This window comes from Diadema antillarum, unplaced genomic scaffold, assembly GCF_040938485.1.
Source record: "Diadema antillarum isolate AM-2024a unplaced genomic scaffold, OU_Dant_1.0 seq00000051_RagTag, whole genome shotgun sequence".
NCBI classification, from domain to species: domain Eukaryota; kingdom Metazoa; phylum Echinodermata; class Echinoidea; order Diadematoida; family Diadematidae; genus Diadema; species Diadema antillarum.
The window spans coordinates 260,972-280,479 of NW_027271160.1; the positions used below are offsets into that span (position 1 = coordinate 260,972).

At 39.3% G+C, this 19,508-nt stretch overlaps 1 protein-coding gene across 1 annotated transcript; it reads right to left on the reverse strand.

Annotated features, from left to right (window-relative positions):
* Positions 1-729: 729 nt before the first annotated feature.
* Positions 730-18,496, reverse strand: LOC139725602 (NADH-ubiquinone oxidoreductase 75 kDa subunit, mitochondrial-like). Its single transcript, XM_071636693.1, has 17 exons — positions 18,335-18,496; positions 16,899-17,006; positions 16,038-16,196; positions 15,033-15,175; positions 14,161-14,224; positions 13,512-13,566; positions 12,706-12,872; positions 11,675-11,824; positions 9,799-9,858; positions 8,399-8,484; positions 7,673-7,868; positions 6,842-7,066; positions 4,963-5,116; positions 4,256-4,367; positions 3,320-3,383; positions 2,453-2,587; positions 730-919 (listed from the first exon to the last, which is right to left on the reverse strand). Exons 1-17 carry the CDS (start codon positions 18,494-18,496, stop codon positions 773-775), a joined length of 2,187 nt encoding a protein of 728 aa, XP_071492794.1. The 3' UTR covers positions 730-772.
* Between the last annotated feature and the right edge of the window lie 1,012 nt (positions 18,497-19,508).

Genomic DNA, 19,508 nt, shown 5'->3' on the forward strand with positions numbered 1-19,508 from the left:
TTTTGTAGCTAATAAAATAAGTATTGCTTTAAATGGCTCACAAGGAATTGCATGAGACTTTTGAGCATTAGCATACAAGTTAACTTGTACATTCCAGTAATGATGACTAGTGGTTTAAAACACACAATCACTTTGGGAGATTTGATAAATCAGGTCAAGATTATTACAGCACAACATAAGTTTGTAATCATTATTTACAATTCAGGGAAGCTCCTACCGGCATCATGTATCTGTCATCACATGTTTCTTTCTGGAAAGCACTGACTAATATCTTTCAGACTTGCAGAAAGGGTAGGACATCCGTATCTAATGCAGTTTGTAACACATGCAGAATAGTTTGCCACTGTGCTGCATTAAAATTCACTCTTCAATATACAATATCATTTACAGTGCCCGACCCACATTTCAAAACTCTTTGGTAGTGCGATGGACATGCTCTATGCATCACTTGGTAGTGGCGACTTATGGTAATTGTCACTGAGCATCATTGCTCTGAGCGTCAAGCTTGCTTTATAGATCAGACAGTTGAGATCATGGCTGGTAGCTGCTTAACCTTAGGTCTGCAAAGACAATGTTTGCGCATGTTGGCCCTATCAGAATTGAAGCTAGAGGAAGCATTGACTTTAAAGGTAGCAAGAGTCGACCACATGATTTCATCTCAAGCTATACCGGTTACAACTTTTTTAAGCAAAGTTCTCTAAATGATGCAGTTCGGCTTTGATGATGTGGGTGGGGCACTCCATGCTTTCGGGGGCAAAAAGTTGCCTTTCGGCTATTTCTTCTGCGATGCTTGTGTTGCAGCCTGGACACACTTAGCCATGGTCTGGGATGCTCGGCTGATGGCATCTGTCATGTAGAAGTCTTGTAGGGCAGTCTGCCGGACTTGGAGGGGAGCATCGGACAGCTTGGCACTGACCGTCTGTGGATGGTGACACAATGTGCAGCATAAAGTCAAAACTGCTTGACCATACCCTTCTTTTTTGACACCATCTAGTATAGTATACTCATCTCAATAGTTGGATACATCATGTTCACACGTCTCATATCTAAGATTAAAGTTCGAATGAAGCTATTTCAAAACACATGCAACATGAACAAGTACATAAACCTTTAACTCTTCACAGCAGACTAATCCTGATCGTATGATAAATATGATGAGACAATAAGCATAGCATTAAAAACTGGTCCGAAAATTGAATTACATTTTACAGTGCAAAATAAATCATCAAGTAAATTCATTTGTGTGAAATGATCTGTATTCATACAAACTGCAAGAATTAGAGGAATGATAAAAAACAGAGACAAAGAAAATAAAATGGTTCATGTAATTCATATGATTTAACATAGAACTGTTACAAGATGAAACTAGAAATGTCGCTACGGCGACTGGTGTATGCCTCCGCAATAATGCATGGTTCTCCTAATAGGTCTATAGTACAATGTCTTGACAATGTGTGATGACAGTTTCACACAATTGGCAAAATATTAAAATGACAGGTTTGCCACAAATGTGCTGAATGTTCACTTTCCTAGAACTAGGTTCAATTGGATGAATGATTAAAACGTCAGAGTGCAGGTATTTGGGGGAACTGATGATTTTTACTTGACTTTTGACCCTTTTATAAGTTTATGCATTGAGTAATTTTCAAGGTATTGAGAAAAAGTATAATTTCAGTATCAAATGGTAAAATAGTATTATCTAAACCTGGCCTTTGACCTTTGACCTCACAGTTCCAAAGAGAATCACTGTTAGGTAGAACATGCACAAATATGTAAGTTTCATGATAATACCTTGAGTTACTTTTGAGATATGGAGGAAGAAGTGCAATTTAGCACTTTCACTTGACCTTTGACCTTTTGGCAAGAAACTTCCCACAGAATATATATTGGGTTATACATGCATACATCAAGTTAAAAAAAAAAAATCCTTCAGGCATTGCATAAATATAAGGAAAGTAGTGATATTTTGAGGAGTTGACCTTGACCTTTGACCCCTGACCTTTGACCCATGACCCCCAACTTCCCTAGATAATCACTGCCCATTGGTACATGCATATATACAAGTTCCATGAAGATACCTTGAACCATTTGCGAGATATGGAGAAAAACATGAAATTTCAACCTTTTTTCACAAAATAACCTGTGACCTTTGACCCCGTGACCCTAAAATCTAAATAAAGTATTATCCCCCCAGGTTATACCCTCATACCAAGTTTGATGTACATGTAAAACCACCACACGGTTCTTGAGATATCGACAAAAACAAAACGGGACGGACGGACGTACGGACGGACGTACGGACGGACGACCCGAAAACATAATGCCTCTGGCCACTTCGTTGGCGGAGGCATAAAAAGGAAAGAAAGAAAAGAAAACATGAAATGGCCCTGGTAACTTATTTACACAAGCCAAGAAGAGTTAAGTGATCTATCAGTAAATGCTGCTGCCTTACCTTGCCAAGCACTTGGGACTGTTCAAAGAAATTGGCCTCCTCCACATCACCATAGCGTGTCAGGTTTGGAGAGACCTCACTAAGCCTGTCCCTGACTTCCTGGATGTCATCATATGGAAGCTGCTGACCAGCGACCTGTTAGAAGGGGGAGAAAGATGTTTGGTGTTTGATATCAACTGGTTTATGAATGGAACTTTGATATGATCAGAAGAATACACATTTTTCTACGACAACTTTGGAAACATTCACACTTCCCTCTCCTCATACAGTGCACTGCCATTATAATGAACACGGCTATAATGAAATTTCATGACAACAAAGTAAAAAATTTGATCCCAGAATCAATATTCACATTTCTTTAAATGCTTGGTTTGTTCAGCTATATGAAAAAAATATATGAAAGAACACTGCTGTTCCTCACAACAGGAGTGGCCTGTACCACTCTTCACCCCACACAGAACAGACAAATGCTTGTCAGCCTGCAGCACAAAATTTGTTTCATCTCTATGACTATCTCTTTTGTTGTCCTTGGGGTTTTTGTCTACATCTCTCTCTCTCTCTTTCTCAACACTCTTTCATTCCTGAAGACATCTTAACTGTTGAAATGTGTAAATACACTTGATCTTACATTAGAACACCAGTCATAGAGCATGTTATTCTTGTGAAACGTAACTGGATATCCACAATACCAGTTATGGTGACATGGGATCATCAAATTGTTATTGTAATTGTCATTGCATAGTCCACATTAAAGTTGGTGCAAAGAGCAATGCCAAAGTGTGTACTTACATGAAAAGAACATGCAAATAAACAAACAAAAAATTGTCTCTCTGTGCTAGGTATGGCCTGAACTGACCACCTACTCACCTCAGACAGAGCCCTGAGTATCTTCCAGTCTTCACGGGCAAAGCCTGGAGGACTGACCGCTAACCTGGGGGTCAAAATAGGAGACAATACTTGTTTAGTTCGCATTCAATTCTTTAACAATCACATAGCTCTATTCCATTATGTGATTTGCCACTGGGAAAATTACAAGACAAATCTTCATAAATTTCACATACCCCCACCAAAATCTCATAAATTTTGCTGACAATGTTAATTTCTGGAGATGAAGGAAGTGCTAAATGAAAAGGAACATCAAAATGTCTGTCACTCAAAAACAGTTATGATCAACTAGGTAATTAAATATCTACTGAAGAGTGCATTTTCGGTGGAGATTCAAAATTTCATTATCACTGGAATGTTGATCAAATCTTCTCCTTTCGTTAACTTTTCATTACACCTGTAGAGGTAACATTTCTTAATTTGTTTGTAGTGTTGTGTGATTCAAGAAGCACATGTTCCCTTTGATAATGGCTGTTAATACAGGTTCTAGACTTTTTTGCTCTTACTAAAACGGCATAATTCCACATTGCTCTCTCATTCCCAAATCAGGTTGGAAGAGTTTTCCAGTACTCACTATAGGGTTGCGAAATAGCTCACAGACAAACTCACAATATGTCATTCATTCTTTCATTCATTCATTCATTCATTCATTCATTCATTCATTCATTCATTCATTCATTCATTCATTCATTCATTCATTCATTCATTCACTCATTCATTCATTCAATTTGCCTTATTTTCACATGGTGGCTCCATCAGTTAGTTAAACACTAATATTCATGGAGGCCCTTGCATGAACAATATACAATTGTTATAACATGTTCCAAATTTCAAGTGTTTATATATTGAGTCTGCATATCAGTCCCCTATTACAACATAAGTTCTGGCAGCTCAAAATATGTTGACTGTGTTACTAACCTGGTTTGCTGTGCCCGGCCCTCTGTGTTGATATAAGTGGCTGTCTTCTCTGTGTAGGCTGCCCCCGGAAGGACAACATCAGCCATGGTGGCTCCTGCATCACCATGGTGACCTGACAAGCACAATCAGACAGGTTAATAATGATTCTGAATACATGTAGAATTCTTATTCTAGACTCCTGCACAACTCAATATACACAGTGATATGATACAATTGTTTTAACATCATCACAGTTTCTGATTAGTAACTAAAGAGAAAGGGAAATGAAAACATGCAAATTGTTTTACCTAAAACCGAACCAAGAAGTTTACAAAAGAAACATCCAGATTAAGTGACAAACAGGAAACTGGAAGATCATTGTCATCTATTTTGACAAGTGCTACATTCCGAAATGAAGAAAGAGTATGCTAGAACTTGAAGCTTCTACAACATGTCTGTCTTGGGACCTATTAATATTCCATAAAAGTACGAAACAAAAATAACTTCATAAATGGTATTTCTGATCCTAAATCTGGGTGAATGCTGTTACATCATCATAAAAGTTTTAGAGGAGTTCAGCTGTGATTTAGAGTGAAGACACCTTGCCTTTAAGCTGGCATTGGCATTTGGTATTCTGGCTACACAAACCTAGTCCCGCCCATATCATTTGGTGTCTGTATAATGCTAACAACAAGAGGTACGCAAAGGACACATTGATGTGGACTAACCTTGGTACACCACAAAGCAGTCCTTGGGAAGGTCAGCCCTTGTGATTGTTCCCTCGTCAGCTCCAAGTAGGAACAGGACCTTGGGCTTGTTCTCGCGGATGTAGTCCACACCGGGCCTGTAGCCCAGGTCCAGAGCAGCTACTTGGCTGGCAACCTAGCATACAACGTAGCAGTCATGCAGTGGTTTACACTGAGGAAATGTCTTCATGTGATCAATTTGTGCGTGCCAATTTGAGTATGATTGATCACAACTTCAAAATATCTGTTCTGATCAGATTTTGCTCAAACTTTCACTGTCCTGTCCCTCTCATCTTTCTGCTTTTATTCACATAAACTAATTTTCAAGGCAGATTTCCCCTTTATGCATGAAGAAAGGTCAAGCACAGTACTTGCACAAGTGGCAGAATATGAGAACTTTCTGGTTTTAATCATTATCATCAATCCTAACAACTTTCACATAATGGAGGATGTGTTTCTTAAGTCTTAGAAAATGTACAGCACCCATAGCTTGACAATACAGTTAGGCCAATGGTGATGAATAAAGCAAATCCTAGCTCACTTTGTTTCTTGTTTTGATAATACTTCATCTTATTTTGAAAGGTATATTTGCCATCTAACTATTCATTCAAACTTAACAGCTACATTCAAACTTACAGCTACATAAAAGATTACATAAAGTTTTAAATTACTGAGTCCACAATAGAATGTTAACCCTAAAAAGACTGGGCTATTTTGGTAGCTCGAAAGACTGGGGGGGGGGGGGGGGGGGGGGGGGCCTAAAGGGCCCCGCCTTAAGATCTCGGCCGTGGATCGCGCGATCGCCACGGAAATTTGCACAATGGTAGTGTGCGATGTAATCTACAAGATCGTACATTTAAATTTTACAAAATAGTCTTCTTTTATTTCATTTTGATTAATTATGCTAATTTATGCAAGAAATCAGACTCTTTGGTCTAAATCAGTAAATAAAGCTCCAAAAGTGCTCATTTTTCGTCTAATTATTCTTTGTGGCATTCTTAGCAAATGTACTTGAAAAAAAATTCGGTATCAAAATTAATTTCTTATCTATTTTATTGTTTTATGAATTTCTTATGTATTTCTTTGTTTTTATGACCTTTTGTTTTTGTTGTTTTTTTGAACAAAATTTGTGGCAGACACTTTTTGAAGCATAATACTCCTAAAACAAATTAATTTTAGCCATTGAGAGTAAAAATAAGTATATTTATATGAACCATGTGAAAAAACTCAATTTGCATTGACTTTGTACACAAAATCACATTTTTGAGCCATGTTCGGCCTCACGTGCATCTACAAAAAGTTATGTAACTTGAGAACCATACCCCCGGGCATCAAAAATTTGGTGTCAAAATGTGCAGGAAACTCGAAAGAAAAAGTCATAGAGCATTGCGGCGAGAGCATTGCGTGTTGCAGAGTAATCGCGCAAAATGTCGAGGGGGCGGGGCCTTTTAGCCCCCCCCCCCCCCAGTCTTTTTAGGGTTAAAGGGATGGTATAGTTTGTGATTGAGACAGGGATTCAGATCTTTTATTTTTTTTTGCATGTTAATAAGAAACCACTTATATGAAATATTAAAGGGCATACAATTCTACAAGGAATTAAAAGTTAATGTGAGCGAAATCAGTTTTGAAATGGCTAAGATATCCAATAAAGAAGTAAAACAAAGTGGTCCTAATAAAAGGTGGGTCCCATCTCTTAATGTAGGAGATATTTGTATTCTTGTATGCAGTGCTTTCAAAGTACATTTTATGTATGTATGTTTGTGTATAAGTGCATATGTACATATTTTTTTTCCCCCTTCATGCGGGTCATAATCATTACCCATAGTGGATCCATCAGCAAAAAAGAGCAAAGAGATCTCACCCTGTGCAATACATTGAGAACCTTCCAGTTCTCGGAGGCACTGCTGCTGACCCTGGCGCTGTGAGCGAGGGAAGACACGGCGGCGTGGATGGCCGCTCCGTCCTCTCGCTGGAGGGCACCGCTCCCGACCACGATCATGGGGTTCTTGGCTGCCTTGAGGGTCTTGGAGAACGGGTGGGAGCCGTTTGCCAGCTGCTCCAGGACTGCCACGGATTCTCCCACATGCTGTACAGGAATGATTGGTGAAAAACAGATTGAGAAAGGAGGGGACCAACCGATTACGATGTAATCATGATGATGATGATGATGATGATGATGATGATGATGATGATGATGATGATGATGGTGATGGTGATGGTGATGATGATGGTGGTGATGATGATGGTGATGATGGTGAAGATGGTGATGATGGTGAAGATGGTGATGATGGTGATGATGGTGATGATGGTGATGATGGTGATGATGACGATGATGAAGATGATGATCATGATAATGATACTAATAAAACTGATAATACTGACAATAATAATACCACTACTTCTATTAATAGTAATGGTAATACTAAGTATCATTCTATATTAGCAATTATCAAGGTTATGAATATAATACTGGAGGTAAATTAACAAATATGATCATACATGGCAAAGAGAATGTAGGTCACCGTGACAATGATACACAAAGAGTTACAGAAAACACGAGAGGAGAAATGAGTAGAACCTACTATTCAAGAAATATTCATACACCAGTTTAGCAAAGACACTGTATTGAATCAAAGGGCTTTGATAGTCAAGATAAAACTTTCTTTGGAGACAAGAAGCAAGGTGATCCTACCTGGTAGTCATACGTGAGGTCCACCTTGGGGCCCACCATCGCCACCTGGAGGTCGTTGTGGATCCAGCTCTTGCGGATGCGGGCGTTGAAGAGCGGGGCCTCATACCGAGGATTGGTCCCTACCAATAGGACCAGGTCTGCCTCCTCCACTCCTGCGATGCTGGTGTTCAGCAGGTAGTTGGAGCGCAGGTCAGTTCTGGATTGGGAGTAATTCACATACAGATACCAGCACTCAATGCAGTCTAGCCATTTAAAGTACCTCCATTTGGCAAGTTCTCTTGAACTATCTTTCATTACCAATTCTGATAAATCCAATGTTCTTCTTGATTCATCATTATAAGTTAACAGGAATATGGTACTTCTGTTCTAGCTGCCTCATCCCTTAGAAAGAGCAAGTATTTTGCTGGTTAAAGATCACGCATCAGTCATGCGGAGGTTGAGAACGCATTTCACTCAAGGAAGAGCAATTCTCGATTAGAAGTACAGTAATAAGTTGTACATCATTTTCAACATCAAGTTGCACATTATCTTCAACATCAAGTTGCACATTATCTTCAACATCAAGTTGTACATCATTTTCATCATCAAGTTGTACATTGCAGTCATGATATTTATCATCTAGGGGATGTCTGTTTCCAGGTGAAAGCATCATGATTACTGCAACTGATCAACAAACTGCCCTACATTAACATAAATGTCATGATCAATGTTGTAGATGGAACTGACCCTGCTGCGTCCATGGGAAAAGTTTCTTCTGTGCAAAGACCCTCAGATCCAAGTCTGTTGAGTAGATCTTTGAGAGCAACTAGTGCCTGCAGGGGATAAACAATAGCAGTCATATAAATTGCATGATGCTATTTGATACATTTTTTCACACATCTTGACCTTTGGTATGTATGCATTCATATTTCTTATATTCACAATTAAATAATACTACATGTGTTCAGCAAGCACACTCCCGTACTTTCTCAGCTTAAAATACACTGTTAACAGGTTTCATTGATCATTTATGTTAATGAACTTAGATTAATCAACTCAAACTAACAAACATGATTAATGGTAGCTGTGTGTACTATTCTTTGTTAAGCTGGTAATTTTACAGATTTTGAGACACACTATATAGTATCAAATCTTCATGATCCATACAATGAATATGTCACAGTATATCCTTTAACAAATAAATCCCATAACATTATACATTCTGAGCATTTTTCTTTGAAGAAATATTTCAAACTTCACTCTGACAGTTTATCCTTGACCACTAACACACACCAAGCTGCCACTCAGTCAATTTTTCAGTTACAGCTCATGTCAGTCCATCTACTGTATTTGAGTGAATTTCTTAAAGGACAAGTCCACCTTCATATGCATAAGGATTGAGAGAATGCAGCAATATTAGTAGAACACATCAGTGAAAGTTTGAGGAAATTGGACAATCCTTTCAAAAGTTACGAATATTTTAAGTATCTCTGCAGTCACTGCTGGAAGAGAAGACTACTACAGTGTATGATGTCACATGCGTACAACTATATGAGGAAAATAAAAAGAGAATTTCACAAAATTTTACTTTTTGAATAAAGTGCACAGTTCTTCGACTTGCTACTGACGTATGTTAAGGGTAATATTATTCCCCCTGCCTTCTGAAAGAGAGAAGTCGAGTGTTCTTTTGTTATGGGAGAAAAATGGAAATATGTTGAATTTTCTTTATTCTTTCTTTATATCGTTGTACTCATGTGACATCACAAGCTATAGTAGTCTTTTCATCCAGCCGTGACTGAGCAGAAACTTCAAAAATTCATAACTTCTTAAGGGATTGTCCGATTTTGCTCAAACTCTCACTGATGTGTTCTACTAATATTGCTGCATCTACTCAACCCACATGTCTAAGAAGGTGAACTTGTCCTTTACTTTGGCCCTGGAGGTGTAACGCTTTTACTTTTACTTCCACTGCATGCAAAATTTTAAGGTCATAAAAATGAATAACACTGCCACAGCATATTCATAAGCCAAATTTAATCAAATTAACTATAAACTGGGCACTGCTACTCATACAATCATTAATACCATGCTTTCTAACTTAAAACATTGTTCATTTTTTCCCCTTCTAGTGGTCCTTTTGTCCTTACCTCAGCATCCACCTGGCCACCAGCAATGGCTGCAACCTGACTCCCATCAACCCCAGTCAGCTGAAAGAAAATGAATATGAATTGGTACCTTTCATAATTGCAAACATATCAACCTAATGACAATTTTGTGCCAAAACACTGCAAACTAGAAATATCACTTAAGGTGATTAATACCCCCGCCCCGTGACGACAGTCTTACCCAAGGAATGATCTTTCCTTGATCTTCTGCCATTTAAATGCCGTTACCATGGCAACGCAGCTTCCGACACGTCCGAAAAATATGTCTTGCACATCTTCCCACCAAGACTATTGTGTGTGCCACATTTCATAAGCTTTTGTCAAAAACTGAGGAAGTAGTTCAATCCACAAGATCTTTCCTTGATCTTCCGCCATTGATATGCCGTTACCATGGCAACGCAGCTTCTGACACGTCCAAAAAATATGTCTTGCACATCTTCCCACCAAGACCAATGTGTGTGCCACATTTCATGAGCTTCAGTCGAATACAGAGGAAGTAGTTCAATCCGCAAGATCTTTCCTTGATCTTCTGCCATTTATATGCCGTTACCATGGCAATGCAGCTTCCCACACGTCCGAAAAATATGTCTTCCACATCTTCCCACCAAGATCAAGGTGTGTGCCACATTTCATAAGCTTTGGTCAAAAAACTGAGGAAGTAGTTAAATCAGCAAGATCTTTCCTTGATCTTCTGCCATTAATATGCCGTTACCATGGCAACGTACTTTCGGGTACTGTCAAAAAATGCGTCTTGCACATCTACAACCAAAGGCACACATCTGTACCAAGTTTCATGGAAATTGGGCAAAAACTGAGGAAGTAGTTTGCAACACAAAATTTTCCATCATTTTGGCTCATAATATGTGAGCTGTTACCATGGCAACATACTTTTTGTCACTGTCAAGAAATGTGTCATGCTGACCTATATCCTAAGACAAACATTCAATATGAATTCCATGAGAATTGGAAGAACACTGATGAAGCAGTTTTGCCATGAAGCATTTTGCCCTATATTTTACCAATAACATGCCGTTACCATGGCAACGCACTTTTTGCCACTGCAGAAATATATGTCTTGCACATTAACATATTCAGATGAACATCTGTACCTAATTTCATAAAATTTGATCAAAAACTGTGGGAGGAGTTCGCGACGCAAGATTTGTACCCATTTTTGCCCATAATATGCCGTTACCATGGCAACGTACTTTTGGGTACTGTCAAAAAATACGTCTTGCACATCTACAACCCAAGGCACACATCTGTGCCAAGTTTTATGGGAATCGGTTGAAAACTGAGGAAGTAGTTCGCGACGCAAGATTTGCAACGGACCGACCGCCCGACCGCCCGACCGCCCGACCGACCGCCCGACTGACCGCCCGACCGTCTGCTGATTCCTATATACCCCCTTCAAACTTCGTTTGGCGGGTGTATAATAAAACATGTAGGTGGTGCGGAGAGCATATCAAGGAGATAACTGTACTGCACTGTCGGGGGCGAAAGACATGTTACTTTGTAATTAGGGTATTCACTACGAAACTGTTCACATCTCACAGCGATTTCGCTCTTAACAGACTTGAGCAATGCAAATGGATGTTGACTTTTGTTGATCTATGACACCCTGATCATCACCTATATGGCAAAATGAATATAGCTTTAGTCGTTACCCAACAAATATCTTGTTATCACAGCATTATTCCACACATTTCTTAGACATACGTGTACATTTTGGAGCGAAATTTGTCGATTCCGCAGGTGTACAAGAAGTATGTTTTACCTTATAACATGCATTTGCATTGCAGTGCTGCCAACATTTTGGCATTGCACAGGCCGTTTGACCGAGGATGAAGGGTCTTACCTCGGACGCCACCTTGGTCAGTGCTTCCTCCCAGTCAGTTGGGGTGAGGTTGCCCTCCTCATTCTTCACCATGGGAACGGTCAGTCTCTGCCGCTTGAGGCCGTCGTAGGCGAACCTGCTCTTGTCCGACAGCCACTCCTCGTTGATGTCCTGGAGATGGCGAAAATTGGAATACAATGGAGGTCTCTTTTACTGTATACGCCATATATTTAGCAAGTCTAAATTTTTGTGAATCAGACTTTCCGATGATTTCACAAGTGGTTAAATTCGCAATCGTGGAGTACAGTACTGAATGGAGAAATGTATATGTGCATGTCACATTCATATCAGGATGTGAGTCAATAATTTTGTGTGTCTTTAAATTCGCGAATAGCATCTGACTCTCGAAATTCACGAAAATAAAAACCTCCCAACACACACACACACACACACACACACACACACACACACACACACACACACACTCTCTCTTTTGGCATAATTAGAGACATACAGATACGCCTGTTTGTAAAGACCACCCGAGGGAGGCAGAAGAGGTTTCCTTGTGTAGGTGGCCTTTCTAGACAGGTTAATGAACATGGACTGTGCTCTAAAGAGAAAGCAAATTTTGGTGGTCTTACTGGACAGTTGGTCCTTATAGACAAGTGGTTACAAAAGCAGGCTTGACTGTATATCATATCATTTTACAGATATTTATTGGTTCATGAAAACATATCATGTACCTTCATCCTACTTCCGTTTAGCTTTACAATTGTGAGGTGATAACATCATCAGCTCACTGATTTGAATATATTCATATCAACTGTTTTGGGATCTGTTTTGTGAAATTAGCTAATCTTTAAAATTTCAGTACTTCGTTATCTTTATTCCCATTCTTTCATTTTAGTGCTTGCTGATTGTCTTTTATTGAAATCAAGATATTTCTGGTCAAGAATTCTCCTTAAATTTCAATGATGTTTTGAGACAGTGAGGTCCTGACATGATTATGATTTAGTTGAGAAGAAATAAACTGATGAACTGAACCAACTTACCTCATTCATCCGTGGCAGAATTCTCATGACCTCTCCCGACCTTGTGCTAACCACGATGTTGCTTCCCACAGCGTCCATCACATCCACTGAGTCGATCTTGCGCGTCTCCCACGGACGAGCGGTGAAGGCGTACGGCTTTGACGTCAGCGCTCCCACGGGACATAGATCTGAGGCACGAGACATTTGAAACCTTATCTTTGTTCATTCAGTTACACATCTATGCTTCTGTTTAATTTTTTCTTCTATTCAATTCAACCTATCCACATCAAGTAGCCATTCAGTAGTTTCTGCAGGTAATTTATGAGACTATGGCTCCAAAACAATTATACATGTCACACTGTAAATACTCAACTGTTATGTCACAAACACATGAAATACAGCTAAACCTGTCTCTAGTGGCCATCCAAGGGAGACAAAAAGGTGGCCACAATAGACAGGGTCTTTAACATGGCTTTTCTCTCAGAGTGATTTTTTTCTTTAGTGGATGTATATGGCAGGTGGCTGCTATAAACGGGTGGCCGCTTAGGCATATTTGACTACTACGTATATTAAGGCTCCATGTTCAGCACCACGTGATATACTTAACAGAACAACAAATTGCAAAGCAGCATTTTCTAGGGAAGATATATCTTGTATCAATGTTATAATCCTGAAAGTTCACAACATACCCATGTGTCACAAGTGTAACCACCATACTCTCCTCACAACATATTCTATCTGTACATGAACTCTAATAATTTGAAAGTGTTTGGAAGAGGAGACACAGGTGGGCACAATGGAAAGCACAGAAATCAAACATATCTTACCGATGACATTTCCTGATAGCTCAGAGGCAAACATCTTTTCAATGTATGTTCCAACCTATTGAAAAAGACAATACATTGCAAAGCAAAATATCAAAGAAACACTGCAAAATTATCGAATCGATGTGCTGCATACTGTCTCGAATGTTAGAATCTTTTCTTCTAAAAAGGGGAAAATACTCATTTCTCACTCCGTAACTATGGTTTGCGGTCTAAAGTCAACCACCCCTGAAATTGGCTAACAAGTATAAATTTGTGAAATACTATAATCACAAAACATATAATAAAGCATAGACAACACACAAGCAGTATCTATTTATCTCCTTTTTTCTCTTCATTATGTCTCTATATGATTTCAGCAATTTGAAGATTTTAATTGCAAAGCAGATTAAGAGCCATTTCCTAACATTTTTAAGTCCATCGTCAGATAGAGCAAAATAAAACATTTCCAGTGATACCTCACTTGTTGCATTGTATAACAAGGAATATTATTAAGATTTATTATTCAAAACATTCCATCTTTTCTTGTCATTTTCTTTGTCTTGTAGCAATATTAACTGCAAATATCTAAAATTTACAAAAATGGAGTGAACTCATTTTGTGATCCACCTCTTCATCTGTTTCAATGATTTTTTCTTCTCACAACCAGTACCTGCATATCACCTCCCCTTCCTGTGGTTCCAAGATCATCAACACCAGCAACCTCACTGGCAAATCTTTAGGGACAAAAATAACATGAAGGAGTAAGAAATCATTGTTGCTGTGATGCTAACAAACTCCACATGTACAAGTCTGTTATGAAACTTGATATGATGGATCCAGAATCAAAACGATAATAACATAAATAAGCAGTGGATCATTAGGATGCTGATGACGAACTCCACAAATAAGTCTGTTACAAAAGTTGAGTATGGCACAAGAATGCGACCATGATGGAGCCATGATCAAATGACATGTAAGGAACCAAACATGCAAAGTAGCCAAAGTGTTCTGGGTACGCTACTCAAAAAGCTTGTATCTATTCAAAACTTATTTGGGGCTTACTTAGGGGAGTATACAAGAGTACTGGTGAGTGGGGTATGCATGTTAACCCGTTGAGGATGGTTTGATTTTGCTGCAAAACACATTTTCCATAGACACTTGCCCGAGTATACTCGGGACTCATCCTCAACAGGTTAAAGCAAAGTACTGTATTTGTTGTAACAAAAATTGCATTGAGTTGGAAGGGAAAATAGACTGATAGATTTCACACGTCCATAGTTCTGAATTACTTAGTTTTTCACTAATTTCCTCTGGGAAAGGCAGCGACATCAAAACTCATGGTAACAAAATGGCAATCAAGAAAAGTGATAAATGTACACATCTACTTTTAATTCATACATTGAGTGAGGCTCATTGATTAATTTCATGATATGAGATGCTGGTTAAAAAGCAAACAAAACAAAACATGGATTACTCTGGAAACACAGTGATAGTGTCCTGTAAAATCTCACCCAGAATCACAGAAGAGCAATGTTTTCTCACCTGATGCAGCGAGTGCAATGAATACACCTTGTCATGATGGTCTTGATTAGGGGGCCCACATTCTTGTCCTCCACAGCCCGCTTCCCCGAGAACTGGTTGTCAACAAACCGACTCCTGTCGCTCCCAAATGCCAGGGATTGGTCCTGTTGGCAATACAAGGAAAAGCGGAGATGACTTTTGATATCTTATACAAGCATGTTGATGAATGTGCTGGTGGTCTGCAGACAAACAATACTCTGCAGCATGCTATTTATGACACAAACATTTTATAATCACTAGGTGTAGGTTTTAGCAAATTCTAGCTATCCATGTCAACTCAAAATTTGCATAGTAATTCATATACCATTTCAGAAATATTCTCTCCACTTTCTATGAAGTCCTTGATAATCAAATGTGAGCATAATGTATTGACATATTTTGAGCAGAGGTCTTAAATGATCATCTCCTTCAGGAAGTGTAAAATGAGAATTTAATGCAAAAATGAGTGCACAATACAGACATAGTATGAGATTTATGTTTGTTAACACTTGTAATCGTTTACATGATTTAAGTTTTCTCTTGATCTGTGTCCCTTTGCTCCCAGTTTAACAAGTCTACTGCAGTTCTTCCAACAGTTGTCATTTAAAATGTGTATGTACATGTACCCCACTACACATACTTTTGCCTTCTCAAGTGTCTTTTCATTGTCCTTACTAGTTTTCACATTGCTTTAACATGATCATCTTTAGCTGCAAATTTTGGGATGGGCCTTCAGAATTCAAGACATATGGTCGTGCAATGTCTTTTGTCAAAATGTTAAAGTACTTTTCCTGTATCATTCCTACATGTATGTTTTATAGAATGTACTGTTCTACAATTCTTCATGATAATGTTTGATCAGATGTGTATAAAAAATAAAAAAAACTAATAAAATGCAATGAAATGAAACACACACACACACACACACACACACACACACACACACACACACAGCTTCCTTAATGGCAAGTAATGAGGAGAGTGTACCTGAAGGTCACATTCCCCTCCCTGGTCACAGATGGGGCAGTCCAGTGGGTGGTTGACCAGGAGAAACTCCATGACTCCTTCCCGCGCCTTCCTCGTCATCTCAGAATTGGTCTTGATTCGCCATCCCTTCATGACAGGCATTGCACAGGCTGCAACGGGCTGCACATACACAGACACAAATGAAAGGCACCTTTAACCTATCACTTATAACCAAACTGTGAGATTCAGAGTTTATGGCATCTTCATTCATCTCTAAGATTACTGGCAACTTCATTTTTAATGACACCTGGAGAAGAGGCTAAGTACACACTTCATGGTTTTTATATCTCCTTATTAATGTTTGCTCTGTCTTCACTCCTGAATATGAGATTTATCAAGCAACAGCTGGATACTGACAAAACTGGGAGTACATCAGGTATAACCTCTTGCCTGTGAAGTGTCTTTGTGGTTTCCTCTGTTTTCACGACAAATTACATGAATTCATTTACAGCAACAAATACCTTCTGAACATTTTTTTTTGCACTCTAACTTTTTCTTTGCCAAGAGGATGGTTTTATATCCATACAGTGTATAACATGGGTGCATCTGAGCTGACAGAATGGAGTGATTCTGATGTATAAAACTGTGCACTACAATCATATCTTGCTTGGCAAAGACAATTATTACTAACATGCACAATTACATCACAACACATCATCACCTCTGCATTCCATACCAGACTGCTTTATAGTGTTATCTTTCCTTCCAAAGAGATCGACTGAAAGGTATCCGATGTAATACATAAACCTGTTTCAGTGGGATCGACTTAATGGTGTGCATCATAAGTCTTATCTCATAACTTCTTAGTGAGCATTAACTTACCTTGGCAGATTTCTCTACTTCCACCAAGCACATCCGGCAGTTTCCAGCCACAGATAGCCTCTCATGGTAACAGAACCTTGGAATCTCTACACCTACTTCTGCACATGCCTGTATTGGAAGATGGAGATTTGTGTAAAATTGTAATAGGGAAGAAGACAAACATGTAATTCATCAATGGGAATGGAAAAGTTGTATTTTATATTTGTTTCTAAATTATATCTATGATGAAAATATGTGACTTGAACGCTAGAAATTGCTTTACAACCCACAAAGGAAAAGTATTCACGTACCCTTCCTTGACATTAATCTCATTACCTGAATTAATATGAAAACAGCATCATAAGGCCCCCCCCCCCCAAAAAAAAAAAAAAAAAAAATGGCTTGTCTGCCCTTCATGCCAAACGAAAATCACGGAAATTTCGGGTAGGTTTTTTTTTTTTTTTGCTCTTTCAAGTTTATTTTTTTCCACAAATTTAATCTTCTGCAAATTTGTGAACGGTTTTAAACCCAAAATTATCCATTTAAAACTAAAGAAAGAATGAAAAAAAAAGTCTAAAAATGTTTTTTCATCTCATCGACCTGTCGTAATCGTGTTCGGGCCGCGCGGGGCCGCAGGCTACGTTTTATAGCATGCATTGCATGCTAGCTACCTTTTCGGCTCACGTGCATAGGTAGCGCGGTAGCATGCATTGCATGCTAGCTACCTTTTTGGCTCACGTGCATAGGTAGTGCGGTAGCTAGCTATACCGGCCGCAGCGCAGGGCAGCGCGACTGCATGCCAAGATGGCTACTTTTGCAGCATCTGTTACCAGCTGTCATAGCACCAAAACTGTTTGGAGTTCAGTTGCCAGCATCTCACTGGAAGGTACTTTTTTTGGAGCTGTTTGCAAAATTTAACAAAAAAAATGAACGTTATAAGTGTTTGTCAGTGCAGTGACACTGAGTGTTTCTGCCTTGCCCATCGGGCCCTGGCAAGACCTACATTTGAATGAATCCCTTGGAGTTTTGAGTGCATTAAACTTGCGCCACATCCTGTACAAAGTTGAACTAGAACTTGACGTATTGCCACAAGGATGAGTGTACGAGATGCCCTGCCAAAATTACAAAATTACATGCATGGGTAAAAAGGGTATTTAAAAACAAAACAAAACAAAAACAACCTACCGACCCTCTTGGGTTTTGATAATTAAGGGCAAACAAACAATTTTTTTTTTTTTGGCTTAAGTGTCAGCTAACATTCTGCTTTCGGGAATGTAAGAATGAAATTGTACAAATGTACAATGTATTAGATATATAAGAGATGAAATAGAATGTAAGCCTTAACCCACTGACCACGGTTTGATTTTGCTACAACACGCATTTCCCTTAGATGCTTGCCCGAGTATACTCGGGACTCATCCTCAACGGGTTAATGAGCAGCCATGTTGTATACAAACCTGAAGAACTGTTGTTCCGGGCTCCACGAAGACGCTCTGGTCATCGACAAAAACTTCTATCTTCTCTGCCGCCGGAGATGTCGAGGAGATCAGGCGGGAACTCTGGGGCAGCAAAAGTTGCCGTGTTGCCGACCAGGCCTTCAGAGCTGGTGCTCGCAGCATGATGGCTGAATTTTGGAAGCAAATACATGTAAGCAATAATTATAATGCATCATTTCAGGGTTATCCCAAGCTGAGGAAGTGAGGTAGTCCTGGTACTAGGTTAGTGGGGGTACATCAAAGGAACTCTTCCCCTAGCCCCGGAGACCCGCCGCTCTGCGGCGGGGTCCTGGCGGCTACCCCGCAGTTTCGTTCAAGTGAGAATAACGAACAACTCCCTATTGCCACATATACGGCAACTTCACAAATAAACCATGGCTAAATGTCCATCATAAACACAGTGACAATATAAAATGAAATATACACTACCCCATTGCCTTGGTCCTTCTCACCAATTTATCTGGAAACTGAATAATTTTCCACATTTTTTAGGAGTAGGTGGTCTGCCCTAGTGGAGAGCTTTGCTGCTATTTTGAACGTGTATATCCATCAGTACGCATCTACGCATGCGTAAACAATGACGTCAACGTTACGGACGCAAAAGGATATGAATAATGCATCATCGCACGGTGAATATGCATCATGTAGCGAGTAATACAGCTGTCAATGCACTGCACTGAATGCATTGTGTGCGCATGTGCAAGTGATTGTGAGTTTTAGTGAGCATCGGTGAGCTGAAGATATTTGCCTTATAAGACAGCATTTTCTGCATCATAAGCAATGAAATGCATCAAACAGTCGCCGATGTGAATCATTTAGGTTTAGTCCACCCATGTAAGTATTCCCAGTAGTTTTTGTTGAAAAATTAAGGAAATACAGCGCCGGAACGGCACCCGATTGGTACAACATTAAAATATTGAGGCCAAAACGGCGCAGCCCCAACACTGTACGTTGTACGTTGGGGCTGCTGGTCGCAGTTACTCTTCCCCAAACTACTAGCAGTCAGCAATTTAATACATACAAATGGGTCTCCGCAAAACCAACCAACCAACAAAGAGAACATACCGTATAGGCCTAGACATCTAGGCCTATATACGAAGCTTTCATTATGATCGTATACGGCAAACTTCACACA